This window comes from Carcharodon carcharias (genome assembly GCF_017639515.1).
Source record: "Carcharodon carcharias isolate sCarCar2 chromosome 29 unlocalized genomic scaffold, sCarCar2.pri SUPER_29_unloc_2, whole genome shotgun sequence".
Taxonomy (NCBI): Eukaryota; Metazoa; Chordata; class Chondrichthyes; order Lamniformes; family Lamnidae; genus Carcharodon; species Carcharodon carcharias.
Genome location: NW_024470665.1, coordinates 3609806 through 3637530, shown reverse-complemented (window position 1 = coordinate 3637530; position 27725 = coordinate 3609806). Strand labels below are relative to the sequence as shown.

Here is a 27725-nt window from a genome sequence, read left to right as displayed (position 1 = left end):
GCTGCTACCACACAGGCCTGTCTCTCGTACACTGATCTGGCATTTTCTTTTCCCACAGTACACCCTGTCACGGGAAACCATCGACGCTCTCAAGAAGCCGACCTTTGACGTCTGGCAATGGGCACCTAATGAGGTAAATGTCAATACAACACCCTCTTCAGAAACATGGATCTACGAGGGTGAACGTTGGCACTCGGAACCTCTGCTGAAATGGGGTTAGTCCAAGACGGGTCCCCAGTACTAATTGGCATCGAATTCTCAGAAGCCGGACAGAGGGAGATAACACAACCAACCCCATCCACTGTCAGATTCCTGACTGATAACCTGAAAATTGAGTTCAGGAGCAGAGAGACTGGGGATATACGTGTGCAGATACTGAAGTTAGCAGGGCAGGTTGAGAGCGCTGGTTAATAATCCATTATAATAATAATCCATCTGGGTTTTTTATCAATAGGGGCTTGGAGCACCTCTTATTCCAAAAACGTGTGATTAAAATTAGCAAAAGCATGTTACAAACCCTGTCAACATGAACATGCTGCAAAACCCGCCTGTCCTGTCATGAAGCTATTAATGTAAACAATGTTATTGGAAGTTATTTTTTGTTTTAAATAGAGGTTTAGCCTGCGGGTGTGTGTGTGTTTTAATTGGACTGAAGCCGGCCTTTCTGAGTGCTTTGCCGTGTAGTGGTTTTGAGATGAAAACAGAGGTAGAGGGCCCGTTTGCATTTTGTTGAATAGAGCAGTCAAGAGTGGGAGTGAAATCTCGCACCTCGCTAGGGGAAACCAACCAATGTTTACATAACTAATGAAACTGATACCACAACAGGAGGTTAAAGGTCCTGATGATACCATAAGAATTTACATTCAAAGAGAAGTGCTGGGTATAACTTGAGCAGTTTTGTGTGTGCGGAGCAGACGCTTGTAACATCAAAGCATCTGTAAGCCTACACCTGTCTGCAAAGGAACCAAAGTGAAAGGAACCTCATTTGGAATTTGTGAGGTTTAAATGCTTTGCCTGGTGTCTGCTTAAATTCTATGGGTTATCTTAGAGGAGGTTAGCTTGACAATTTGTTAAAAAGTTATGATAATACTAGCTTGTAACCATGAGCATATGTTTAACTTGTGTAAATGAAGGGTCATGAGGACTCGAAACGTCAACTCTTTTCTTCTCCGCCGATGCTGCCAGACCTGCTGAGTTTTTCCAGGTAATTCTGTTTTTGTTTTAAATTAATAAATGTCTCATTCGCTTGATATGAAACCATCTCGAGAACTGGTGGTCTTGTTCCTGAATTTAGAGCTGCATCTCAAACATTCCACTGGGAAATATAGGTTATGACAGTTGTTTAAAGTTTCCCTCTGGGATTTTAAATTAGTCAGCCTTTTCCTGTTGCTGGGTCATAACAGTCTCCATATAATGTGTTCTCCACTCATCGCTACCTCTACACAATTGGGATTCACTTGATATTTACCGTGTACTTTCCTTGTCAATCATGCAGCCAGAGCTGGGGAGTGTGGGGGGTGCAGACTGGCACTTTCCAAGGTCCAGGACTACGTGCTGAGATACGTACGAAAGCTTGCGGCAGCTAGAGCAGAAGCGTCACGGGGAAAGGTCAAACCCTCGGAGGATTTTATATGTTTCAATGGGATCGCCTCTCACTCTCCTAAACTCCAGAGAATATCGGCCCATTCTCCTCATGGGCCAATCCCCCTCACCCCAGGGATCCATCGTTAGATGCCTCCTGGCAGAATGTATGATCTGTTGAAGGAACATGGGTGAACATTCACATTTCTTGATTCCGATCTTCCCACAGATGCTGAGTTGCATTGAATACATGTACCACGACCTTGGACTGGTCCAGGAGTTCCACATCAATGCCATCACTCTGAAACGCTGGCTGGTAAGTTTCAGTAAGCCTAACCCTAACCTGAACTTAAACCTAACCCTAACCGATAACCCCTAACCCTGAAATGCTGGCTGGTGTGTTTCAGTAACCCTATCCCTAACCCTAACCCTAACCCCCAACCCCCAACCCCTAAACCCTAAACTCGAAACCCCTAAACCCCGAAATCCCTAAACCCAAACATTGAAATGCTGGTTGGTATGTATCAGTAACCGTAACCCTAACCCTAACCCCCAACCCCTAAACCCTAAACTCGAAACCCTTAAACCCCGAAATCCCTAAACACAAACATTGAAATGCTGGTTGGTATGTATCAGTAACCCTAACACTAACATTGCCCCTAACTCTAACCCTAACACTAACATTACTCCAAACCCTAACCCTAACCCTAACACTAACATTGCCCCTAACCCTAACCCTAACACTAACACTGCCCCTAACCCTAACCCTAACACTAACACTAACATTACTCCAAACCCTAACCCTAACACTAACACTAACATTGCCCCTAACCCTAACCCTAACACTAACACTAACATTACTCCAAACCCTAACCCTAACCCTAACACTAACATTGTCCCTAACCCTAACCCTAACCCTAACCCTAACATTGTCCCTAACCCTAACCCTAACCTTAACCCTAACCCTAACCCTAACCCTAACACTAACACCAACATTACTCCAAGCCCTAACCCTAACACTAACACTAACACTAACATTGCCCCTAACCCTAACTCTAACACTAACCATGACCTTAAACCTGAATTGTTGGCTGGTTTGTATCAGTAACCCTAACCCTAATCCTAAACCTCTAACACTAACATTGCCTCTAACACTAACCCTAACCCTGACAATAACCATAACCTTAACCTTGAAACGCTGCCTGGTACGTATCAGCCAAACTATTACCCCATTCAACACCTCCACTTTTCCTGAGTTCCCTCTCTCAAGTTTATCCAACTCTCCCCAAATTTGCTCCCTCAATTTTCTCTTCCTCTCCATTGTCCCTTTCTCTGCATTTTCTCTCTCTGTGTCTGTTGGCTGTGCATTCTCTCTTTCTATCCCTCAGTTTTATTTCACTCTCCCTCTATTTTCCTTATGGTTTCTGTCTCTCTTACTCTCTCTCTCTCTTTGTTATGAAATAGCAACAATCTGCATTTATTTAGCACCTTTAACATAGTAAAACATCCTGAGGTGCTTCATAGGAGTGATTATCAAAATAAAAATTGACTCCAAGACACATAAGGAGATCTTAGGGACAGGTAACAAAAAAACTCAGTGAAAGAGGTCAGTTTTAAAGACCTTCTTAAAGGAGGAGCGAGGCGGAGAGGTTTAGGGAGGGAATTCCAGAGGTCAGGACCCCCCCCAGGCAGCTGAAGGCATGGCCGCCAATGGTGGAGCGGTGGGAATCGGGGGATGGTCAAGAGGGCGGAATTGGAGGAGCGCAGAGATCTCGGAGGGTTGTAGGGGCTGGAGGAGGTTACAGAGATAGGGAGGGTGTAGGGGCTGGAGGAGGTTACAGAGATAGGGGGGGTTGTAGGGGCTGGAGGATGTTACAGAGATAGGGAGGGTTGTAGGGGCTGGAGGAGGTTACAGAGATAGGGAGGGTTGTAGGGGCTGGAGGAAGTTACAGAGATAGGGAGTGTTGTAGGGGCTGGAGGAGGTTACAGAGATAGGGAGGGTTTTAGGGGCTGGAGGAGGTTACAGAGATAGGGAGGGTTGTAGGGGCTGGAGGAGGTTACAGAGATAGGGAGGGTTGGAGGGGCTGGAGGGAGTTACAGAGATAGGGAGGGTTGTAGGGACTGGAGGAGGTTACAGATATAGGGAGGGTTGGAGGGGCTGGAGGGAGTTACAGAGATAGGGAGGGTTGTAGGGACTGGAGGAGGTCACAGAGAGAGGGAGGAAGGTGAGTCCATGGAGGGAGTTGAAAAGAAGGATGAGAATTTTGAAAGGGAGAAATTGCTGGACTGGAGGCCAAGACCAGTGACCCCATGACTGAGTGGAACTCATCACCTCCTCGGGCCTAGCCCTGGATCAGAGGGTGAAAGTAAAGGCTGACCCAGGACGCTTCCTGTGGTAATTATGGTTTGGTTAAACGTTGGACTATGCCTTTACGAATAACCCTGTGATGTTAGATCACATGATCTGTGTGAACCAATGTGTTAGCAGAGCAGGCGACCTCCACAGTCAGTGCTGAGATAGAGATGGAGTTGAGAGCACACGTGTAGTTGCCGCTGGCTAAATAAACCGAGTGTTTCCACTTAGAAGGTTGTCCGCAGGTCAACCCTATTACAAATAAGTGACTTGGCCATGCCACAACACTCCCTTAACCCTTTTGTGCTGTTATAACTATCAGGACAGACTGATCAGGCTGGGGTTATTTTCTCTAGACAAGGGAAGGCTGAAGGGGGAGACCTGATCGAGGTCTTTAAAATGATGAAAGGGTTTCGATGGGGTAGACGTAGAGAAGATGTTTCCACTTGTCGGAGTGAGACCAGAACCAGGGGACCATCGATATGAGATCGTCACTGATAAACCCAATGGGGGGAATTCAGGAGAAACCTCTTTACCCAGGGAGTGGGGGAGAATGTGGGACTCGCTCCCACAGGGAGTGGTCGAGGTGAATAGTGTCGATTGTGTTTAAGGGGGAAGCTGGATAAACACATGAGGGGGGATAAAGGAATAGAAGGATACGGGGATGGGGCGAGATGGAGAAGGGGGGTGGGAGGAGGCTGGTGTGGGGCAGAAACACCAGCACGGAGGAGATGGACCGAATGGACTCTTTCTGTGCCGCACACCCTGATGCTTTCCTTCCCTCTCTTGCAGCTGTGCATCCAAGAGAATTACAGGGACAACCCATTCCACAACTTGAGGCACTGCTTCTGTGTGACGCAGATGATGCATGGGATGATCCACTTGTGCAACCTCAAGGTGGGTCTCGTAGAGCCGGATGAGACCCGGAGATCCCACCCTCTCATTTGGACCCCAGCAGCATTCGGCTTTACAGTACCGAGGGAGGGCCCTACTGCACCACCAGCCCCCCTACCCCACCCCCGCGGAACTTCCAATGAACCTGACTTTGGTCTCGCTGAAAAAAAGAGACACCTGTTGTCGAAACTTTTCATCTTGCACTCATCAGGACAGACACAAGAATACCAAATTTCAAACGATCACAACGTATTTATACCACATGAGAAAACGGTGCTGATCGGTTGACAACTCGGATTGGCTGACACATTGCCATGCAGGAGGCACCCAGGGGGACTATTGTTTCCCCACCACCCCCACCCTCCCCCGCCAGCCTTTTTTTGTCAATGCCTGGACATGTTCCTTTTGCCTGCAGAGGATAAGTCCCCGCGTACGCAGACATGTAGCCTCTAGCAAGCATAAGTGAGCCGCATTGCAGAGCCTGACTGATCACCTGAAATTGGTTGTTTGGCCGGCACACTCGGGATTGGTCGGTAAGTGCTGTCCAAGCGCGGAATCACATCTGACTTCAGGTATAAAACGCTCTGGGTTTTTGTAAGAGCGGCCTGGCTGGACAGGGCTGGACCTCTGCCTGTGGCGAACGGCCAAAGGGACAAGATGTCGTCCGGGATAATGGCCTATGCGCCAACTGACGCCTTTCATTCTCATGCGGTGTAAAGCGTTGCTCCCTTTGAGATTCGGGTTTTCTCTGCAAACCTGTCCTGATGAGTGCAAGACACAAAGCTTGGGCAGAATGTTTCTCTCCTCAGCAAAACTCAAGTTCTGATTTGACCAAGCGAATATTTGTCGATAAAAGCAAAAAAAAAACCGCGGATGCCTGGAAATCTGAAACAAAAACACCTGGAAAAACTCAGCAGGTCTGACAGCATCTGCGGAGAGGGATATAATTGATGTTTCGCGTCCGTATGACCCTTCATCAGAACTAAGACATATAGAAATGATTTGAAAGATAAGCTGGTAGAGGGGGCTGGGACAGGTAGATCTGGATAGCGGGTCAGTGATAGGTGGAGGCAAAGGAGAGATTGCCAAAGATGTCATAGACAAAAGGACAAAGGGGTGTTGACGGTGGTGATATTACCTGAAGGATAAAGGACGTGCTAATGGGGACATTAAGGGTAGCAAGCTAGTGGCAGATGGCCCTGGTGGGGGTGGCAGTGAGGGGAAGGGATCGAAATGGGCTAAAAGGTAGAGATGAAACAGTGGATCGAAATGAATTTAAAAACAAGTGGGAAAAGAAAAATATATTTGTTAAAAAATTATAAATTATTGGGGAAAGGGGGATCGGAAAGGGGGTGGGGATGGAGGAGAGAGTTCACGATCTGATGTTGTTGCACTCAATATTCAGTCCGGAAGGCTGTAAAGTGTCCAGTCGGAAGATGAGGTGCTGTTCCTCCGGTTTGCGTTCACTGGAACAATGGAATATTTGTAGAACTTGTCTTTCCCCTTATACCTCCACAGCACAAGCTGAGCATGCTAGACATCGTAGTCCTGATAACATCGGCTGTGTGTCATGACCTGGACCATCCCGGCTACAACAATGCGTGAGTCTGGCTTCCCAGTTGTTAAGTCACACCATCCCTGCCCCCCGGTGTGTGAGGGGACAGTGTCCAAGTTCGGGACGCTGAGTCATTGTCCAGTGGGATTCTTACGTGCGCTGGCTGATGGTGACCCTTGGACCCGTCATCAGGGGAGCGGGAGTAGGTTGTCCCCGAGCAGTGTCGTCGCTGTCGCTGGGTGATGATTGGCCGCAGCCAAGGACTGTCCAGTTCGCAGGCTGCAACAATATTCATCCCGATACACTCACGATGATACAAAAACAATAAAGATGCCAACAAGCCACACGGTTAGATGGCTGGTGTCGCTGGATCAGGCGACTGCCCACTCTTGCTTCAGAGTCAGCAGCCTCTGGGCTTAAACCCACCCTCAGAGGGTCAGTACTGAGGGAGAGCTGCACTGTCGGAGGGTCAGTACTGAGGGAGTGCCGCACTGTCGGAGGGTCAGGACTGAGGGAGTGCCACACTGTCGGAGGGTTCAGTGCTGAGGGAGTGCCGCACCATGGGAAAGGTCATTGCTCAGAGAGTGCTGCACTGTCGGAGGGTCAGTACTGAGGGAGTGCTGCACTGTCGGAGGGTCAGTACTGAGGGAGTGCTGCACTGTCGGTGGGTCAGTACTGAGGGAGTGCTGCACTGTCAGGGGCTCAGTACTGAGAGTGCTGCACTGTTGGGCAGTCAGTACTGAGGGAGTGCCTCCCTGTTGTAGGGTCAATATTGAGGGAGTGCCGCACTGTCAGAGGGTCAGTACCGAGTGAGTGCTGCACTGTCGGAGGGTCTGTATCGAGGGAGTGCTGCACTGTCAAAGGGTCAGTATTGAAGGAGTGCAGCACTGTCAGAGGGTCAGTACTGAGGGAGTGCTGCACTGTCAGAGGGTCAGTACTGAGGGAGTGCCGCACTGTCAGAGGGTCAGTATTGAGGGAGTGCCGCACTGTCAGAGTGTTCAGTGCTGAGGGAAAGCCGTAATGTGGGAGGGGTCATTGCTCAGGGAGTGCTGCACTGTTGGAAGGTCTGTAATGATGGAGTGCTGAACTGTCAGAGGGTCAGTATTGAAGGAGTGCAGCGTTGTCAGAGGGTCAGTACCGAGGGAGTGCCACACTGTCAGAGGGTCAGTACTGAGGGAGTGCTGCACTGTCAGAGGGTCAGTACTGAGGGAGTGCTGCACTGTCAGAGGGTCAGTACTGAGGGAGTGCTGCATTGTCAGAGGGTCAGTACTGAGGGAGTGCTGCACTGTCAGAAGGTCAGTACTGAGGGAGTGCTGCACTGTCGGGGGGGTCAGTACTGAGGGAGTGCTGCACTGTCAGAGGCTCAGTACTCAGGGAGTGCTGCACTATCAGAGGGTCTGTATCGAGGGGGCTGAATGGGCCTCCTCCTGTTCCTGTGTAACAGGGCCCGATACGTTCTTAGGGACAGGACATTATCTATAAATGAGATTCTTAAGGGGTAATGGAGGGGGCTAAACTCGGAACACGTAATGAAACCCAGCACTAAAACACCACTCGCTTCCTCGAACAGGTACCAGATTAACGCCTGTACCAAGCTCGCAATTCGTTACAACAACATCTCTCCCCTCGAGAACCATCACTGTGCTGTCGCCTTCCAAATCCTCTCCGACCCAGAGTGTAACATCTTCGGGAACACCGACCCTGAACTCTTCAACCAGATCCAGGAGGTAGGTAGAGTTGATATGAGGACATTCTGGGTGGGTGAGCCCAGGATGGTAAGGTATCGGTGTGCGATGAAAGGGGGACGCATCTTATCGCCAATGTTACCCCACAGACTGTCCTAAACATTCCTACAAGGCGATACAACAGGAGGAGGCCCATTCAGCCCCCTCGAGCCTGTTACACAGGAACAGGAAGAGGCCCATTCAGCCCCCTCGAGCCCTGTTACACAGGAACAGGAGGAGGCCCGTTCAGCCCCTCGAGCATGTTACGCAGGAACAGGAAGAGGCCCATTCAGCCCCCTCGAGCCTGTTACACAGGAACAGGAGGAGGCCATTCAGCCCCCTCGAGCCTGTTACACAGGAACAGGAGGAGGCCCAATCAGCTGCTCCAACCAGTTACATCAGAACTGGGGATGGCCATTCAGCCCCTCTATCCTATTACACAGGGAAGCTTTTCTTTACCTGAGGGTTCTATGACATAGGTTCTGCGTATGCGACAGGTCAGCTGATGTCTGGCTCTCTCCTGATCTAGGGAATCACGGAGCTGATCCTGGCAACAGACATGGACAGACATGAGGAAATCATGCAGGAATTCACCCAGTGTGTAGACAACTTTGAGTACCAGAACAAGGACCATCTCCGATCTGTAAGTACTGAGAAAGGTTTCACCTGGAGGTGCTGGGTTACCAACTGAGGTGCTTAAAAACATAGCGAGTTAGAGGAAATAACTAGGGTGGGTACTGAGGGAGTGCTGCACTGTCTGATGGTCAGCACTGAGGGAGTGCTGCACTGTCGGAGGGTCAGTACTGAGGGAGTGCTGCACTGTCAGAGGGTCAGTACTGAGGGAGTGCCGCACTGTCGGAGGGTCAGTACTGAGTGAGTGCCGCACTGTTGGAGGGTCAGTACTGAGGGAGTGCTGCACTGTCAGAGGGTCAGTACTGAGGGACTGCCGCACTGTCGGAGGGTCAGTACTGAGGGAGCACTGCACTCTCTGAGGGTCCGTACTGAGGGAGTGCTGCACTGTCAGAGAGTCAGTACTGAGGGACTGCCGCACTGTCGGAGGGTCAGTACTGAGGGAGCACTGCACTCTCTGAGGGTCAGTACTGAGGGACTGCCGCACTGTCGGATGGTCAGTGCTGAGGGAGTGCTGCACTGTCGGAGGGTCAGTGCTGAGGGAGTGCTGCACTGTCGGAGAGTCAGTGCTGAGGGAGTGCTGCACTGTTAGAGGGTCAATGATGAGGGAGTGCTGCACTGTCGGCGGGTCAGTACTGAGGGAGTGCTGCACTATCGGAGGGTCAGAACTGAGGGAGTGCCGCACTGTCGGAGGGTCAGTACTGAGGGAGTGCCCCACTGTCGGAGGGTTAGTGCTGACGGAGTGCTGCACTGTCGGAGGGTCAGTACTGAGGGAGAGCCGCACTGTCGGACGGTCAGTGCTGAGGGAGTGCCGCACTGTCAGAGGGTCAGTACTGAGGGAGTGCTGCACTGTCGGAGGGTCAGAACTGAGGGAGTGCCGCACTGTCGGAGGGTCAGTAGTGAGGGAGTGCCGCACTGTCAGAGGGTCAGTACTGAGGGAGTGCTGCACTGTCGGAGGGTCAGAACTGAGGGAGTGCTGCACTGTCTGAGGGTCAGTACCGAGGGAGTGCTGCACTATCGGAGGGTCAGTACTGAGGGAGTGCCGCACTGTCAGAGGGTCAGTACTGAGGGAGTGCTGCACTGTCGGAGGGTCAGAACTGAGGGAGTGCTGCACTGTCTGAGGGTCAGTACCGAGGGAGTGCTGCACTATCGGAGGGTCAGTACTGAGGGAGTGCCGCACTGTCAGAGGGTCAGTACTGAGGGAGTGCTGCACTGTCGGAGGGTCAGTACTGAGGGAGTGCTGCACTGTCAGAGGGTCAGTACCGAGGGAGTGCTGCACTATCGGAGGGTCAGTACTGAGGGAGCAGTTTACTGTAATTGAAGTTTTTATTCGATTGAGCTGAGTGTAACTTCACTCCTTTTGAACTCTCTAGCCTGAGTAATGCTGCCTTGTTGTGGTTAACAACCCCAGGAACAGGAGCAGAAGGAGTCCATTCGGCCCCCTTGAGCCTGCTCCCAATTCAATCCCATCGTGGCTGATCTTCCACCTCGAGTCCCCTTTCCCACCTAATCCCTCAGTGCCCAAAATTCCATCATGAATAGACTCAGCGTCGGAGTGCCCACAGCTTCCCCCGGGGGGGCGGGGTGGGGGGGGGGGTGGGTGGAGGGTGGAGGGTGGGGGAGGGGATGTGGGGGGGGTGGGGGGGGGGAAACCCCACAGATTCGCAACCCTCCGAGTGAAGACATTTCTCCTCAATCTCTGCCCAAAGCGGCTGAGCCCTTCACCCTGAGACTGTGAAACCCCACCCCCCGGCCTCCCTCCTCACCCACACAGTCCCGGTTCTGCACTCTCCGGCCGGTACTGCTCCCTCAGCACTGACCCTCCGACTGTGCAGCACTCCCTCAGTACTGACCCTCCGACTGTGCAGCACTCCCTCAGTACTGACCCTCCGACTGTGCAGCACTCCCTCAGTACTGACCCTCCAACTGTGCAGCACTCCCTCAGTACTGACCCTCCGACTGTGCAGCACTCCCTCAGTACTGACCCTCCGACTGTGCAGCACTCCCTCAGTACTGACCCTCCGACTGTGCGGCACTCCCTCAGTACTGACCCTCCGACTGTGCAGCACTCCCTCAGTACTGACCCTCCGACTGTGCAGCACTCCCTCAGTACTGACCCTCCGACTGTGCGGCACTCCCTCAGCACTGACCCTCCGACTGTGCAGCACTCCCTCAGTACTGACCCTCTGACAGTGCAGCACACCCTCACTAGTGACTCTCCGACAGTGCAGCACTCCCTCAGTACTGACCCTCCAACAGTGCAGCACTCCCTCAGCACTGACCCTCCGACTGTGCAGCACTCCCTCAGTACTGACCCTCTGACAGTGCAGCACTCCCTCAGTACTGACCCTCCCACAGTGCAGCGCTCCCTCAGTACTGACCCTCCGACTGTGCAGCACTCCCTCAGTACTGACCCTCCGACTGTGTGGCACTCCCTCAGCACTGACCCTCCGACAGTGTGGCACTCCCTCAGTACTGACCCTCCAACAGTGCAGCACTCCCTCAGTACTGACCCTCTGACAGTGCAGCCCTCCCTCAGTATTGACCCTCCGACAGTGCAGCACTCCCTCAGTACTGACCCTCCCACAGTGCAGCACTCCCTCAGTACTGACCCTCTGACAGTGCAGCACTCCATCAGTACTGACCCTCCCACAGTGCAGCACTCCCTCAGTACTGACCCTCTGACAGTGCAGCACTCCATCAGTACTGACCCTCCCACAGTGCAGCACTCCCTCCGGCACTCACCAACTGGGGAGATGGGACAACAGAGCCACAGTTCAAAATGAAACAAGTCTCGCTCATGGGAACCTTCACCCTTCCAACAAAGTTTATAAACTTGGGGGCAGCAGACTTGCACATTACATGGAGCAGGGCATCAGTCAGCGAGAGAGGGAAACAAACACAACAACCTGTGGCCCACCAATCACTGGCACCGCAGGGCGTTGGGTCTCACTGCTACAAGGTACCCCCCCATAATCCCATTGGTTTTGGTGAGGGTACAAACGTGAGCTTCTCAGCGTGGGTACGCAAAGCAAACAGGGTGGGAGGCTTTCGGAGGAGGAGTCGGATAACCGATTGTGATCATGTGTTCACTCGCACGTGCAAATCTCACCCCGACAATCTGGGCCCAATTGGGTAGCCCTTGAAGTCAGGTGCTTTTTGACCGCGTGGATCCTTCCAGGGATCAGACAGGCTTCTGGGACCCTGGTAATGGGGACTGTGGTTTCCACTGGTGGCACCTCCTCAGAGGAGGAGGAGGAGGAAGAGAGGGGCAGAGGGGAGAGGAGGGCAGGTGTCCTAGTGCAGCCTCCCAGGGGGAGTGACCTGTGGGTGGGGAGGCAAGGGCCAGCCGTGGACCGCATCTCACTGAGTTCTCTTTGGCAGCTGAAACAGATGCTGATAAAATGCTGTGACATTTCCAACGAGGTGAGGCCGATGGAGGTTTCCGAGCCCTGGGTGGACTGCCTCCTACAGGAGTATTTTATGCAGGTGGGTGGCGAGACGTTTCACCCGGTTACCTTTCCCCCACCCCCACCTTACCTCCCCTCCCGCCGACTTTGTCTCTTTGATTCCCCTCGGGAGCGAGGCCGAGACGAGGTGGGTTTCGTAGAGCCAGGCAGCTCCTTGCCGCTTCTTTGCCCGTCGCTGCGATGCTAAAGCACCCTCGCCCCGCTGGCCTCTGCTCAGCTGGCTGCAGCTCCTCTCTTCCCTTGGCTCGGAGTCAACGCCCGGGCTAAAGCCATCAAGCACTGTGAGCGGGGATCGGTCAGCAGCCTCCGGGCAATCGAAGCGCGGAACAGTTGAACAACGGAATACTTGAATGGGTGTGCGCAATCCCGGCGATTTAACCAAGACTGTAATGCATCGCCATCTCTCATTTTGGTGACCAATTGGGTGAGCAGGTAAGGGGTATCCTGATTGGGGGCTACACTGCACAGGGCAGGAGGTAGTGTCTGTCAATGTTCAAGGCAGTGTCCATTAATCCTTGGCCCATTGCCTGGGAGTCAAGAGGCTGTGCGTCCCTGTCTCATTCCAGAGACATGAGCCTCATACTCCAGGCGGACGTTGCCCCAGTGAGAGTCTGGAGGGAGCGCTGCACTGTTGGGGTCAGTACTGAGGGAGTGCTGTATTGTTGGAGGGTCAGTACTGAGGGAGTGCTGCACTGTTGGAGGGTCAGTACTGAGGGAGTGCCGCACTGTTGGAGGATCAGTTTTGAGCGAGTGCTGGCCTCTCAGTTAGACCTGAAGAGACCCTGGACGGGTACATTCTAAGGGACAAGTCCAACATTTCTCTCAGAGGGTTAGTAAAATCAAACCTTTGAGTCTTTATTGCACTGATTGGTTTGGCTGTTTTCCAGAGCGAGAGGGAGAAATCGGAGGGGCTGCCTGTGTCTTCGTTCATGGACAGAGACAGGGTCACCAAACCCAACGTGCAAGTTCGATTCATCAAATCCGTTCTTCTTCCCATGTTCGAGACTGTGTCCAAGGTAATTAGAACCAAGGCCCAACTTCTGCCCATGCACCGGGGTGGGGGGGGCGGGGGTGGTGGGGGCACCTCCAATTCCGGCCTCTTGAACATCCCCCCGATTCCCATCGCTCCACCATTGGAGGCCGCGCCTTCAGCCGCCTGGGGGTGGGGGGCCTGAGCTGTAGAATTCCGCCCTTAAACCTCTCCGACCATCCCCCCTTTCTCCCTCTGCCTCTATCCCCCGTTAAGATGCCGCTAAATAACCGAACCCTTTGGCTGCCCTTCCCCGCATATCTGCTTTCGAGACACTTCCTTCCATAGACCTCCCGGGAAGCGGTGTGGGAATATTACAGGCCCCTTTGGGAAACCTGGTGAAGAATCCAGGGCCCGGAGATCGAGCGGGATCACTGATTGCTGAAGCTCTCCTCTCCTTTCAGCTGTTCTCGCGACTTGACGAAGTGATGGTTCAACCCCTGAGGGAGTCAAGAGACCGTTATGAAGAGCTGCTCCGGCCGGCGGTAGCCAAAAGCGAAGGGCCTCAGGAGTTGAGCTCGCGGCTGAGTTCGGCATCACACTCGCTCCAAGCAGAGGACGTGGATTAGAGGAGGGCATTACACCAAGGTGAGGCATGAGCAGGAGGATTAAGGTGGGCGCACACTCCTTTCGCGATGAGAACGGTAAATGAGGTGGTCCATCAGGTGGATCCACCGATACAAAGGCACAGGTCGCTCAAAGCACAAGCACAGCTTAATGGGGACATCAAAAAGGAAATGAAACACTGGGGTGATTGTCTACGCTTGAAGAGCAGAGACGATACGCTCAACTTGTATAGAAACTGTGAAAGGTTCCGGTCACCATTGACCACACTCCAGTCTCCATATCCTTTGGTTAGACCACACTCAGAGCATTGCGCACAGTTCCAGTCTCCATATCCTTTGGTTAGACCACACTCCAGAGCACTGCACACAGTTCCATTCTCCATATCCCTTGGTTAGACCACACTGGGAGCACTGTGCACAGTTCCGGTCTCCATATCCCTTGGTTAGACCACACTGGGAGCACTGTGCACAGTTCAATTCTCCATATCCCTTGGATAGACCACACTGGCAGCACTGTGCACAGTTCCAGTCTCCGTATCCCTTGGTTAGGTATCACTTGGAGCACTGTGAACAGTTCCAGTCTCTGTATCCCTTGGTTAGACCACACTGGGAGCACTGTGCACAGTTCCGGTCTCCATATCCCTTGGTTAGATATCACTTGGAGCACTGTGCACAGTTCCAGTCTCCGTATCCCTTGGTTAGACCACACTGGGAACACTGTGCACAGTTCCGATCTCCATACCCCTTGGTTAGACCACACTGGGAGCACTGCACAGTTCCGGTCTCCATATCCCTTTGTTAGACCACACTGGGAGCACTGTGCACAGTTCCAGTCTCCATATCCTTTGGTTAGAGCACACTGGCAGCACTGTGCACAGTTCCGGTCTCCATTACCCTGGGAATACTTTGATGCGGATTGCTAATAACACATTCATCAAACCTCCTTCCTTTGCGGGAAAGGATGCGGACTCATTCCCATTCCCTCCCAAAGACTCTTCAATTCTGACCGCAATGCCCAGGATTCGAGCTCTCTGCCGGAGGGAAAATAAAACCTATTGATCCCCCAAGAGCCCGACCCACCCTTCGAAAGCTCTCGGCCTCTGGGTCCCTCTTCCAGACCAACCCAGAAAGCCAGGGAGCGAAACCCCCGCCCTTTCCAGGTGAATTAATCGTCCTCTTATCTTCTTCATCCATCAGGAGCTGCGTAAGGAGGAACGAGGCGAGATTCTGAACGCTGGGGAATGTCCAATCAGCAAAGCCTCCTCCATATCGGCTACCCCACCAAGGATCAATCCTATTGGACGGATAACAGTCAAACTGCCTCCGGTGTCAGGCGGTGGATATTGTACGTCTGGGACTGTGGTGGGAACTCCGGGTTAGGACGAGGGCTCGCTCAGCGCTCAGCGCACAGGCCCCAACCTCCTCGCAGGCAGCGGCCACTTCTCCCCAGCTTCTACCCATGAGGTTGGCAGGATCGACAACCGAGCTATCGCCCGCGGGAACGAAGCCTTCACCTCCCAAACTCGTTCATGGGAAACCTGAGATTTCGACACCCCCCCACCCCCACACCCCCCCAACTTCAAACACAATAAAGAGAGGCAAAGACTGTACTTAACCCCGTGCTTTACCTGTCCTGGGAGTGTTTGATGGGGACGGTGTAGAGGGAGCTTTACTCTGTACCTAACCCCGTGCTGTACCTGTCCTGGGAGTGTTTGATGGGGACGGTGTAGAGGGAGATTTACTCTGTATCTAACCCCGTGCTGTACCTGTCCTGGGAGTGTTTGATGGGGACAGTGTAGAGGGAGATTTACTCTGTATCTAACCCCGTGCTGTACCTGTCCTGGGAGTGTTTGATGGGGACAGTGTAGAGGGAGATTTACTCTGTATCTAACCCCGTGCTGTACCTGTCTGAGAGTGTTTTAAGGGTGGGAATGTGTTAAGGGTATGAAGGAGCCGCTGAGGCTAACCACGTCAAACAATGAACCTAGGCTATCTCCAGAGAAATACCAACCTCAGAAACAGGAACAGGAGGAGGCCATTCAGCTCCTAGATCTGTTCCCCCAGTCACCACTGTCATGGTTGATCTCCTATCTCAGCCGCACTCTCCCGCCCTCTCCCTCAGTGCCCAAAAATCCATTGATCTCGGTCTTGAATATATCCAGCGATGGAGCACCCACAGCTCCCTGGTGTCGGGCGGCGGGGGGGGAGAGAATTCCAAAGATTCTCACCCCTCCGAGTGAGGACATTTCTCCGTCCAAAATGACCGACCCCATGTTTTGAAATTTCGACCCGCGTCCCCCCGCCCCCCCAACTTACCTCTCATCCCAGGAACCGGTCTGGGTGACCTCTCCTGACGCTCCCCATGCGGAGAGTACATCCTGCCTCAGGCGGGGAGGCTGAAACTGTTCACAGAGCCCCAGGCCTGGAGAATTGCGGCAAGACTTTCTCGTTCTTACACCGGCGCCTCTCATCGGGCAGGATCGTCTCCCACTGCAGTCCCAGGCCGTGCTCCTGTCGAGCCAAACTGCGAGGGCTGGAGCACGTGTGTCGGTTGTTTCCCTCTGGCAATCGTTGCTGAGATCAGCGTCACATTTTCCGTTCAAGATTGCCTCAGCCTGCTCGCTGAAGCCTCTCGAAACCTCAGACTGCTTCCGCCGCAGCGGCCAGTCATGCTGCAGCCACTGAAACACCCAGCCCACCCTCCCCCCCGCCCGCCCCCACCACCCCACTTCCGGGAGCCCTCTTAAATTTTCTCCCCCTTGGAGTATTTCTCCGATGCCCCCGATTTTGCAAGTTCCTATCGAACCTGCTCCCACCACCCCCCTTTCAGGCAGCGCCTTCCAGATCACAAAAAACTCGCTGGGTGAGTGAGTGCAGTCCATGATAGACAGGGTGTTCCAAAATATTGAATAAATCTGCCAGGGTACCAAGGCTCTATTAATAGCAGCGCGCAAGTTACAGGAATAAGGAAGTTAGCGCAAAGCCATTACTGAGTCATTGGCACAGTACCAGCTGCAGGATTATGTCCAACTCAGAGCACAGCAGACACTTTAGGAAGGTTGCCAGGGACTTGGTGGGGGAGCGGAAGAGATTCACTCGAACGGTTCCAGGGGTTGAGGGACTGTGTGGAGGGACTGGGAGAAGCTGCGATCGTTCTCTCTCGGGGCGGAGAAGGTTAAGTGGGGGGGAGATTGAATCGAGGCGTTCGACATCAGGAGGGGGGTTTGGACAGAGTCGATGAGGAGAAAGTGTTTCCAGCGGCTGGAGGGTCGGTAACCAGAGGGGACACAGGTTGAAGAGAATCGGGGAAAAGGGACCAGAGGTGGGGGAGATGAGGTGGATTATTTTTGACACACAGCGAGTTGTTGTGATCTGGAAGGCGCTGCCTGAAAGACACTGACCACCTGACAGCGCAGCACTCCCTCAGCACTGACCCTCCGACAGTGCGATCACTCCCTCAGTACTGACCCTCCGACAGTGCGATCACTCCCTCAGTACTGACCCTCCAACAGTGCAGCACTCCCTCAGTACTGACCCTCCGACAGTGTAGCACTCCCTCAGTACTGACCCTCCGACAGTGCGGCACTCCCTCAGTACTGACTCTCCGACAGTGCAGCACTCCCTCAGTACTGACCATGCGACAGTGCAGCACTCCCTCAGTACTGACCCTCCGACAGTGCAGCACTCCCTCAATACTGACCATGCGACAGTGCAGCACTCCCTCAGTACTGACCCTCTGACAGTGCAGCACCCCCTCAGTGCTGACCCTCTGACAGTACAGCACTCCCTCAGTACTGATCCTCTGACAGTACAGCACTCCCTCAGCACTGACCCTCCTACAGTGCAGCACTCCCTCAGTACTGACCCTCCGACAGTGCGGCACTCCCTCAGTACTGACCCTCCGACAGTGCAGCACTCCCTCAGTACTGACCCTGCGACAGTGCAGCGCTCCCTCAGTACTGACCCTGCGACAGTGCAGCAGTCCCTCTGTACTGACCCTCAGACAGTGCAGCGCTCCCTCAGTACTGACCCTCCGACAGTGCGGCACTCCCTCAGCGCTGACCCTCTGACAGTGCAGCACTCCCTCAGTACTGACCCTCCGACAGTGCGGCACTCCCTCAGCACTGACCCTCCGACAGTGCGGCACTCCCTCAGCGCTGACCCTCCGACAGTGCAGCACTCCCTCAGCGCTGACCCTCCGACAGTGCAGCGCTCCCTCAGCGCTGACCCTCCGACAGTGCGGCACTCCCTCAGCGCTGACCCTCCGACAGTGCAGCACTCCCTCAGCGCTGACAGTCCGGCGCCCCCTCCATTCCGCGACTGCTCCCTCACTGCAAGTGGGGTCATCCAAGTTTGCACTCCGCCCTGCGGACTTGGGTTTTGACCGCACAGCTTCAAGGTGGACGAGTGACCAGGAGTGGATTGAGGCCACTGGTTCTGGGCCCAACCACGTTCGATGTCAGAAGCAGCAGTGAAATTGTCGGCATCACAAACCGCATCAGGTGTTTCCTGAGGCTTTAGTTTTCCGTGAAAGGGTTTTGCTTGTCATAATCGTTGGCATTTGCCCTTTCTCTTACCTCGAGATATATATAATACCGACGCACACCACAGGATATGAAGGGGAAGTGTGATAACTGGCACAAAGCGAAGGCTGAATGAGCACCCTCTCTCTCTCTCTCTGCAATCATCCACACGTGTTTTTAATCCTTTACCAGATGTGGATGTCACAGAGCCACAGAACTGTTACAGTGCAGAAGCAGGCCTTTCGGCCCATCGTGCCTGCACTATCTCTCTGAGCTTTCCAACTTGGTGCCAAGCCCCTGCCTTTTCCCTGTCACCCCTGCGCGTTGTTTCTGTTTCAATAACCATCCAATGCCCTCTTGAATGCGTCAATGGAACCTGCCTCCAGCACAATTCCAGGCAGCTCATTCCAATCCCTAACTACTCGCTGTGTGAAATAGTTTTCTTCTCACCTCGCATTGGCTCCTTTTGCAAAAAAGAACACTTGAAAACTGAGCCCTCTGGTTTGTCGATCCGTTTAGGAGCAGGAACAGTTCCTCACTATCTACTCTGTCCAGGCCCCTCATGATTTCTATCTCATCTCCCCTCGGCCTTCTCCTCTCCAAGGAAAACAATCCCAACATCTCCAATGTTTCCTCATAACTGAAGTGCCTCGTGCCTGGAACCATTCTCATAAACCTCTTCTGCGCTCTCTCCAACACGTTCACCTCCTTCCTACAGCGTGGCGCCCAGAACTGTACACAACACTCCAGCTGAGGTCTATCCAGTGTCCTATATAAATTCAGCATAACCCCCCCTGCTCTTGTACTCGATGCCCCTATTGATGAAGCCCGCTCTCTGCCAGTTGATTGTTCTTATTTTGGATAGACCAATGTCATATTCCACCGCCATCCTAAACCTTATTATACAATGATCACTGTCCTCTAAATGTTCCCCCACTGTCACTTGACCTACTTAGCTCACCTCAATCCCAAGTACCAAGTCCAGCAGTGCCTCCTTTCTTGTTGGACTGGCCGGGCCCAGTATTTGTTGCCCATCCCTAATTGCCCCTTGAGAAGGTGGTGGGTGAGCTGCCTCCTTGAGCCGCTGCAGTCCCTGTGGTGTAGGTAGACCCACGGCGCTGTTAGGGAGGGAGTCCCAGGATTTTGTCCGTGTGGTGTAGGTACACCCACAGCGCTGTTAGGGAGGGAGTTCCAGGATTTTGTCCCCTGTGGTGTAGGTACACCCACGGCGCTGTTAGGGAGGGAGTTCCAGGATTTTGTCCCAGTGACAGTGAAGGAACAGTGATATATTTCCAAGTCAGGATGGTGAGTGACTTGGAGGGGAACTTCCAGGTGGTGGTGTTCCCCATGTGTCTGCTGCCCTTGTCCTTCTAGATGGTAGAGGTCGTGGGTTTGGAAGGTGCTGTCGAAGGAGCCTTGCTGAGTTGCTGCAGTGCATCTTGTAGATGGTACACACACTGCTGTGTGGAGGGAGTGAATGTTTGTGGATGGGGTGCTAATCAAGCGGGGCTGCTTTGTCCTGGATGGTGTCTGGTTTCTTGAGCGTTGTGGGAGCTGCACTCATCCAGGCAAGTGCGGACTATTACGTTACACTCCTGACTTGAGCCTTGTAGGTGGTGGACAGGTTTGGGGGAGGCAGGAGGTGATTTAATGGTCACAGGATTCCCAGCATCTGACCTGCTCTTGAAGCCACAGTATTTATATGGCTAGTCCAGTTCAGTTTCTGGTCAATGGTAACCCCCAGGATGTTGACCCACACTACTGCCTCCAGATTCATCATAAACATCAGAACATAACAGAACTATGACGCCATTCAGTCCCCTCAAGCCTGTCACAGGAACAGGAGGAGGCCCATTCAGCCCTTCGAGCCTGTTACATAGGAACAGGAAGAGGCCCATTCAGCCCCCTAGAGCCTGTTACTCAGGAACAGGAGGAGGCCCATTGAGCCCCCTCGAGCCTATTGCTCAGGAACAAGTATAGGTACATTCAGTCCCCTCGAGCCTGTTACACATGAACAGGAGGAGGCCCATTAAGCCCCATTGTGCCTGTTACACAGGAACAGGAGGTAGACAATTCAGCCCCCTCGAGCCTGTTACACAGGGACGGGAAAAGGCGCATTAAGGTCCCTTGTCACTGTTACTAGGGAAAAGGAAGAGGCCCATTCTGCCCCATGAGCCAGTTACCCAGGAACAGGAGAGGGCACATTCAGCCTCCTGTGCCCTGTTACACAGGAACAGGAGGAGGCCATTCAGCCCCTCGAGCCTGTTACACACGAACAGGAGGAGGCCCATTCAAGCCCCTCGAGCCTGTTACATAGGAACAGGAGGAGGCCATTCAGCCCCTCGAGCCTGTTACACACGAACAGGAGGAGGCCCATTCAGCCCCCTCGAGCCTGTTACACACGAACAGGAGGAGGCCCATTCACCCCCGTGAGCCTGTTACACAGGAACAGGAGGAGGTCCATTCAGCTCCCTCGAGCCTGTTACACAGGAACAGGAGGAGGCACATTCAGGCCCCTCAAGCCTGTTACACAGGAACAGGAGGAGGTCCATTCAGCGCCCTCGAGGCTGTTACACAGGAACAGGAGGAGGCCATTCAGCCCCTTCTCGAGCCTGTTACACAGGAACAGGAGGAGGCCCATTCAGCCCCCTCGAGGCTGTTACACAGGAACAGGAGGAGGTCCATTCAGCCCCCTTGAGCTTGTTACACAGGAACAGGAGGAGGCCCATTCAGGCCCCTTGAGCCTGTTACACAGGAACAGGAGGATGTCCATTTTGCACCCTCAAGTCTGTTGCACAGGAGCAAGTGGAGGCCCATTCAGCGCCCTGGAGGCTGTTGCACAGGAACAGGAAAAGGCACATTCAGCCCCTAAGAGCCTGTTAAACAGGAACAGGAGGAGGTCCAATCAGCCCCCTCGAGCCTGTTACACAGGAACAGGAGGAGGCCCATTCAGCCCCTTCTCGAGCCTGTTACACAGAAACAGGAGGAGGCCCATTCAGCCCCCTCGAGCCTGTTACACAGAAACAGGAGGAGGCCCATTCAGCCCCCTCGAGCCTGTTACACAGGAAAGGGAGGAGGCTCATTCAAACACACGAGCCTACTACACAGGAACAGGAAAAAGCCCATTCAGCGCCTCGAGCCTGTTACACAGGAACAGGAGGAGGTGCATTCACCCCACTCAATCCTGTGACACAGGATCAAGAGGAGGCCCATTCAGCCCCCTCGAGCCTGTTAAACAGGAACAGGAGGAGGACCATTCAGCCCCCTCGAGCCTGTTACACAGGAACAGGAGGTGGCCCATCCAGCCCCCTGAAGCCTATTACACAGGAACAGGAGGAGGCCAATTCAGCCCCCTCGAGGCTGTTACACAGGAACAGGAAGAGGCCATTTCAGCCCCTCGAGCCAGTTACACGGGAACAGGAGGAGGCCCATTAAACACCCTCAAGTCTGTTGCACAGGAGCAATTGGAGGCCCATTCAGCGCCCTCGAGGCTGTTGCACAGGTACAGGAAAAGGCCAATTCAGCCCGTCGAGCCTGTTAAACAGGAATAGCAGGAGGACCATTCAAGCCCCTCGAATCTGTTGCGCAGGAACAGGAGGAGGACCATTCAGCACCCTCAATTCTGTTGCACAGGAGCAAGTGGAGGGCCATTCAGCGCCCTCGAGGCTGTTGCACAGGAAAAGGAAAAGGCCCATTCAGCCCTTCGAACCTGTTACACAGGAACAGGAGGAGGTCCATTCAGCCCCCTCGAACCTGTTACACAGGAACAGGAGGAGGTCCATTCAGCCCCCTCGAGCCTGTTACACAGGAACAGGAGGAGGTCCATTCAGCCCCCTCGAGCCTGTTACACAGGAACAGGAGGAGGTCCATTCAGCACCGTCGAGCCCTGTTACACAGGAACAGGAGGAGGCCCATTGAAGCCCCTCGAGCCTGTTACATAGGAACAGGAGGAGGCCCATTGAAGCCCCTCGAGCCTGTTACATAGGAACAGGAGGAGGTCCATTCAAGCCCCTCGAGCCTGTTGCACAGAAACAGGAAAAGGCCAATTCAGCCGCTCGAGCCTGTTACACAGGAACAGGAGGATGTCCGTTTAGCACCCTCAAGTCTGTTGCACAGGAGCAAGTGGAGGCCCATTCAGCGACCTCGAGGGTGTTGCACAGGTACAGGAAAAGGCCCATTCAGCATCCAGGAGCCTGTTACACAGCAACAGAAGGAGGCCCATACAGCCCCTCGAACCTGTTACACAGGAACAGGAAAAGGCCCATTTAGCCCCCTCGAGCCTGTTATACAGGAACAGGCGAAGGTTCATTCAACCCCATGACTCTGTAACACAGGAACAGAGGAGAACCATTCAACCCCCTCGAGCCAAATACACAGGAATGGGAGGGGGCCCATCCAGCCCCCTAGAGCATGTTACACAGGATCAAGTGGAGGCCCATTCATCCCCCTCGAGCCTGTTACACAGGAACAGGAGGAGGCCCATTCAGTCCCCTTGAGCCTGTTACACAGGAACAGGAGGAGGCCCATTCAGATCCCTCGAGCCTGTTAAAAAGGAACAGGAAGAGGCCAAGTCAGCCCGCTGGAGCCTGTTACACAGGAACAGGAGGAGGCCCGTACAGCCCCCTCGAGCCTGTTAAACAGGAACAGGAGGAGGCCCATTCAGTCCCATCGAGACTGTTACACAGGAACAGGAGGAGGCCATTCAGCCCCCTCGAGCCTGTTACACAGGAACAGGAGGAGGCCCATTCAGCCCCTCTAGCCTGTTACACAGCAACAGGAGGAGGCCCATTCAGGCCCTCGAGACAGTTACACAGGAACAGGAGGAGGCCCATTCAGCCCCCTCGAGCCTGTTACTCAGGAACAGGAAAATGTCCATTCAACCCGCTGGAGCCTGTTACACAGGAACAGGAGGAGGCCCATTCAGCCCCCTCGAGCCTGTTACACAGGAACAGGAGGAGGCCCATTCAGCCCCCTCTAGCCTGTTACACTGGAACAGGAGGAGACCCATTCAGCCCCCTCTAGCCTGTTACACTGGAACAGGAGGAGACCAATTCATCCCCCTTGAGCCTGATACACAGGAACAGGATCAGGCCCATTCAGACTCCTGGAGCCTGTAATACAGGAACAGGAGGAGGTTCATTCAGCCCCATGACCCTGTAACACAGGAACAGAGGAGAACCATTCAACCCCCTCGAGCCAAATACACAGGAATGGGAGGGGGCCCATCCAGCCCCCTAGAGCATGTTACACAGGATCAAGTGGAGGCCCATTCATCCCCCTCGAGCCTGTTACACAGGAACAGGAGGAGGCCCATTCAGCCCCCCGAGCCTTTCACAGGAACAGGAGGAGGCCCATTCAGGCCCCTCGAGCCTGTTACAGAGGAACAGGAAGAGGCCCATTCAGCCCCCCCTCGAGCCTGTTACACAGGAACAGGAGGAGGCCCATTCAGCCCCCTCGAGCCTGTTACAGAGGAACAGGAGGAGGCCCAGTCAGCCCCTCGAGACTGTTACACAGGAACATGAGGAGGGTCATTCAGGCCCTTCGAGCATTTTACACATGAACAGGAGGATGTACATTTAGCACCCTCAAGTCTGTTGCACAGGAGCAAGTGGAGGCCCATTCAGCCCCCTCAAGACTGTTACACAGGAACAGGAAAAGGCCCATTCGGCCTCCTGGAGCCTGTTACACAGGAACAGGAGGAGGCCATTCAGCCCCCTCGAGCCTATTACACAGGAACAGGAGGAGGTCCATTCAGCCCCCTCGAGCCTGTTACACAGGAACAGGAGGAGGTCCATTCAGCCCCCTAGACGCTGTTACACAGGAACAGGAGGAGGCCCAGTCCGCCCCCTCGCGCCTGTTACACAGGAACAGGAGGAGGCCCGGTCAGCCCCCTCGCGCCTGTTACACAGGAACAGGAGGCTCATTCAGACACAGGAGCCTACTACACAGGAACAAGAGGAGGCACATTCAATCCCCTTGAGCCGGTTACACAGGAGCAGGAGGAGGCCATTCAGCCCCCTGAGCCTGTCACAGGAACAGGAGCAGGTGTATTCTCCACACTCAATCCAGTGACACAGGATCAGCAAGATGCCCATTGAGCCCGCTCGATCCTGTAACACCGGAACAGAAGGAGGCCCATTCAACCCCTCGAGCCTGTTACACAGGAACAGGAGGAGGCCCATTCAACCCCTCGAGCCTGTTACACAGGAACAGGAGGATGTCCATTCAGCCCCCTCGAGCCTGTCACACAGGAACAGGAGGAGGCCCATTCAGCCCCCTCGAGTCTGTTACACAGGAACAGGAGGAGGCCATTCAGCCCCTTCTCGAGCCTGTTACACAGGAACAGGAGGAGGCCCATTCAGCCCCCTCGAGCCTGTTACACAGGAACAGGAGGAGGCCCATTCAGCCCCCTCGAGCCTGTTACACAGGAACAGGAGGAGGCCCATTCAGTCCCCTTGAACCTGTTACACAGGAACAGGAGGAGGCCCATTCAGCCCCCTCGAGCCTGTTACACAGGAACAGGAGGAGGCCCATTCAGGCCCCTCGAGCCTGTTACACAGGAACAGGAGGAGGCCCATTCAGCCCCCTCGAGCCTGTTACACAGGAACAGGAGGAGGCCCATTCAGCCCCCTCGAGCCTGTTACACAGGAACAGGAGGAGGCCCATTCAGCCACCTCGAGCCCGTTGCACAGGTACAGGAGGAGGGTCAGTCAGACCCCTCGAGCCTGTTACACAGGAACAGGAGGAGGCGCATTCAGACCCTCGAGCCTGTTACACAGGAACAGGAGGAGGCCCATTTAGCCCCCCGAGCATGACACAGGAACAGGAGGAGGTGCATCCTCCACACTCAATCCTGTTACTCAGGATCAGGAGCAGTTCCATACAGCCCACTCGAGCCTGTTACACAGGAACCAGTGGCGGCCATTCAACCCCTCGAGCCTGTTACACAGGAACAGGAGGAGGACCATTCAGCCCCTTTGAGACTTTTACACAGGAACAGGAGGAGGGTCATTCAGTCCCCTCGAGACTGTTGCGCAGGAACAGGAGGAGGGTCATTCAGGCCCCTCAAGCCTGTTACACATGAACAGGAGGATGTCCATTTAGCACCCTCAAGTCTGTTGCACAGGAGCAAGTGGAGGCCCATTCAGCGCCCTTGAGGCTGTTGCACAGGAACAGGAGGAGGCCCATTCAGCCCCCTCGAGCCTGTTACACAGGAACAGGAAAAGGCACGTTCAGCTCCCCGAGCCTGTCACAGGAACAGGAGGAGGTGCATTCTCCCCACTCCATCCTGTGACACAGGATCAGGAGGAGTTCCATACAGCCCACTCGAGCCTGTTACACAGGAACAGGAGGAGGCCCAGTCAGCCCCCTCGAGCCTGTTGCTCAGGAACAGGAGGAGGGTCATTCAGGCCCCTCGAGCCTGTTACACATGAACAGGAGGATGTCCATTTAGCACCATCAAGTCTGTTGCACAGGAACAAGTGGAGGCCCATTCAGCGCCCTCGAGGCTGTTGCACAGGAACATGAAAAGGCCCATTCAGCCTCCTGGAGCCTGCTACACAGGAACAGGAGGAGGCCAATTCAGCCCCCTTGAGCCTGTTAAACAGCAAAAGGAAGAGACTCATTCAGCCCCATGACTCTCTTGCACAGGAACAGGAGGAGGCCCATTCAGCCCCTTTGAGACTTTTACACAGGAACAGGAGGAGGGTCATTCAGTCCCCTCGAGACTGTTACACAGGAACAGGAGGAGGGTCATTCAGGCCCCTCAAGCCTGTTACACATGAACAGGAGGATGTCCATTTAGCACCCTGAAGTCTGTTGCACAGGAGCAAGTGGAGGCCCATTCAGCGCCCTTGAGGCTGTTGCACAGGAACAGGAGGAGGCCCATTAACTCCCTTCGAGCCTAGTACACAGGAACAGGAGGAGGTCCATTCAGCCCCCTCGAGTCTGTTACACAGGAACAGGAGGAGGTCCATTCAGCCCCTCGAGACTTTTACACAGGAACAGGAGGAGGCCCATTAACTCCCTTCGAGCCTAGTACACAGGAACAGGAGGAGACCCATTCAGCCCCCATCGAGCCTGTTACACAGGAACAGGAGGAGGCCCATTCAGCCCCTCGATCCTGCTATACAGGACGACGAAAAGGCCCATTTATCTCCCTCGAGCCTGTTGCGCAGGAACAGGAGGAGGGTCATTCAGGCCCCTCGAGGCTGTTGCACAGGAACAGGAGGAGGCCCAGTCAGTCCCCTCGAGCCAGTTACACAGGAACAGGAGGAGGCCCAGTCAGTCCCCTCGAGCCAGTTACACAGGAACAGGAGGAGGCCCATTCAGCCCCTCGAGCCAGTTACACAGGAACAGGAGGAGGCCCATTCAGCCCCCCTCGAGCCTGTTACACAGGAACAGGAGGAGGCCCATTCAGCCCCCTCGAGCCTGTTACACAGGAACAGGAGGAGGCCCATTCAGCCCCTCGAGCCTGTTACACAGGAACCAGTGGCGGCCATTCAACCCCTCGAGCCGGTTACACATGAACAGGAGGAGGCCCATTCAGCCCCCTCGAGACTGTTGCGCAGGAACAGGAGGTGACCATTCAGAACCTCGAGCCTCTTACATAACAACAGGAGGAGGCCCGTTCAGCCGCTGGAGCCTGTTACACAGGAACAGGAGGAGGACCATTCAGCCCCTCGAGCCTGTTACACATGAACAGGAGGAGGCCATTCAGCCCGCACGAGCCTGTTACACGGGAGCCACAGGCGGCCATACAGCACGCTCGAGCTTGTAACACAGGAACAGGAGGAGGCCCATTCAGCTCTTTCAAGTCTGTTACATAGGAACAGGAGGAGGCCCATTCAGTCCCTCGGGCCTGTTACACAGGAACAGGAGGAGGCCCATTCAGCCCCCTCGAGCCTGTTACACAGGGACAGGAGGAGACCATTCAGCCCCTCGAGCATGTTACACAGGAACAGGAGGAGGCCCATTCAGTCCCTCGACCCTGTTACACAGGAACAGGAGGAGGCCATTCAGTCCCTTGACCCTGTTACACAGGAACAGGAGGAGGCCCATTCACCCCCCCGAGCCTGTCACAGGAACAGGAGGAGGTGCATTCTCCCCACTCAATCCTGTGACACAGGATCAGGAGCAGTTCCATACAGCCCACTCGAGCCTGTTACACAGGAACCAGAGGCGGCCATTCAACCCCTCGAGCCTGTTACACAGGAACCAGAGGCGGCCATTCAACCCCTCGAGCCTGTTACACAGGAACCAGAGGCGGCCATTCAACCCCTCGAGCCTGTTACACAGGAACCAGAGGCGGCCATTCAACCCCTCGAGCCTGTTACACAGGAACAGGAGGAGGTCCATTCAGCCCCGGGAGCCTGTTACACAATAACATGAGGAAGCACA

General features: G+C 54.2%; 2 protein-coding genes across 5 annotated transcripts in view; one reads left to right on the top strand and one right to left on the bottom strand.

Moving 5' to 3' along the window:
- The window catches only part of LOC121274035 (high affinity cGMP-specific 3',5'-cyclic phosphodiesterase 9A-like), a 46647-nt gene extending 31277 nt beyond the window's left edge, over positions 1-15370 (top strand). For 2 of the 4 annotated variants that reach the window (XM_041181167.1, XM_041181170.1), the window contains 10 exons: positions 59-133; positions 1811-1897; positions 4727-4831; positions 6347-6429; positions 7954-8110; positions 8637-8750; positions 12122-12226; positions 13095-13223; positions 13642-13825; positions 15001-15370. In XM_041181167.1, coding sequence (XP_041037101.1) covers positions 59-133; positions 1811-1897; positions 4727-4831; positions 6347-6429; positions 7954-8110; positions 8637-8750; positions 12122-12226; positions 13095-13223; positions 13642-13806 — 1020 coding nt within the window. In that variant the 3' untranslated portion in view covers positions 13807-13825; positions 15001-15370. The remainder of the gene's footprint in view (positions 1-58; positions 134-1810; positions 1898-4726; positions 4832-6346; positions 6430-7953; positions 8111-8636; positions 8751-12121; positions 12227-13094; positions 13224-13641; positions 13826-15000) is intronic. The other 2 variants (XM_041181168.1, XM_041181169.1) reach the window with 2 other exon arrangements.
- Positions 1-27725, bottom strand: part of LOC121274034 (scavenger receptor cysteine-rich type 1 protein M130-like) — a 743215-nt gene that overhangs the window by 431665 nt on the left and 283825 nt on the right. The gene's annotated exons all lie outside the window — the stretch shown is intronic.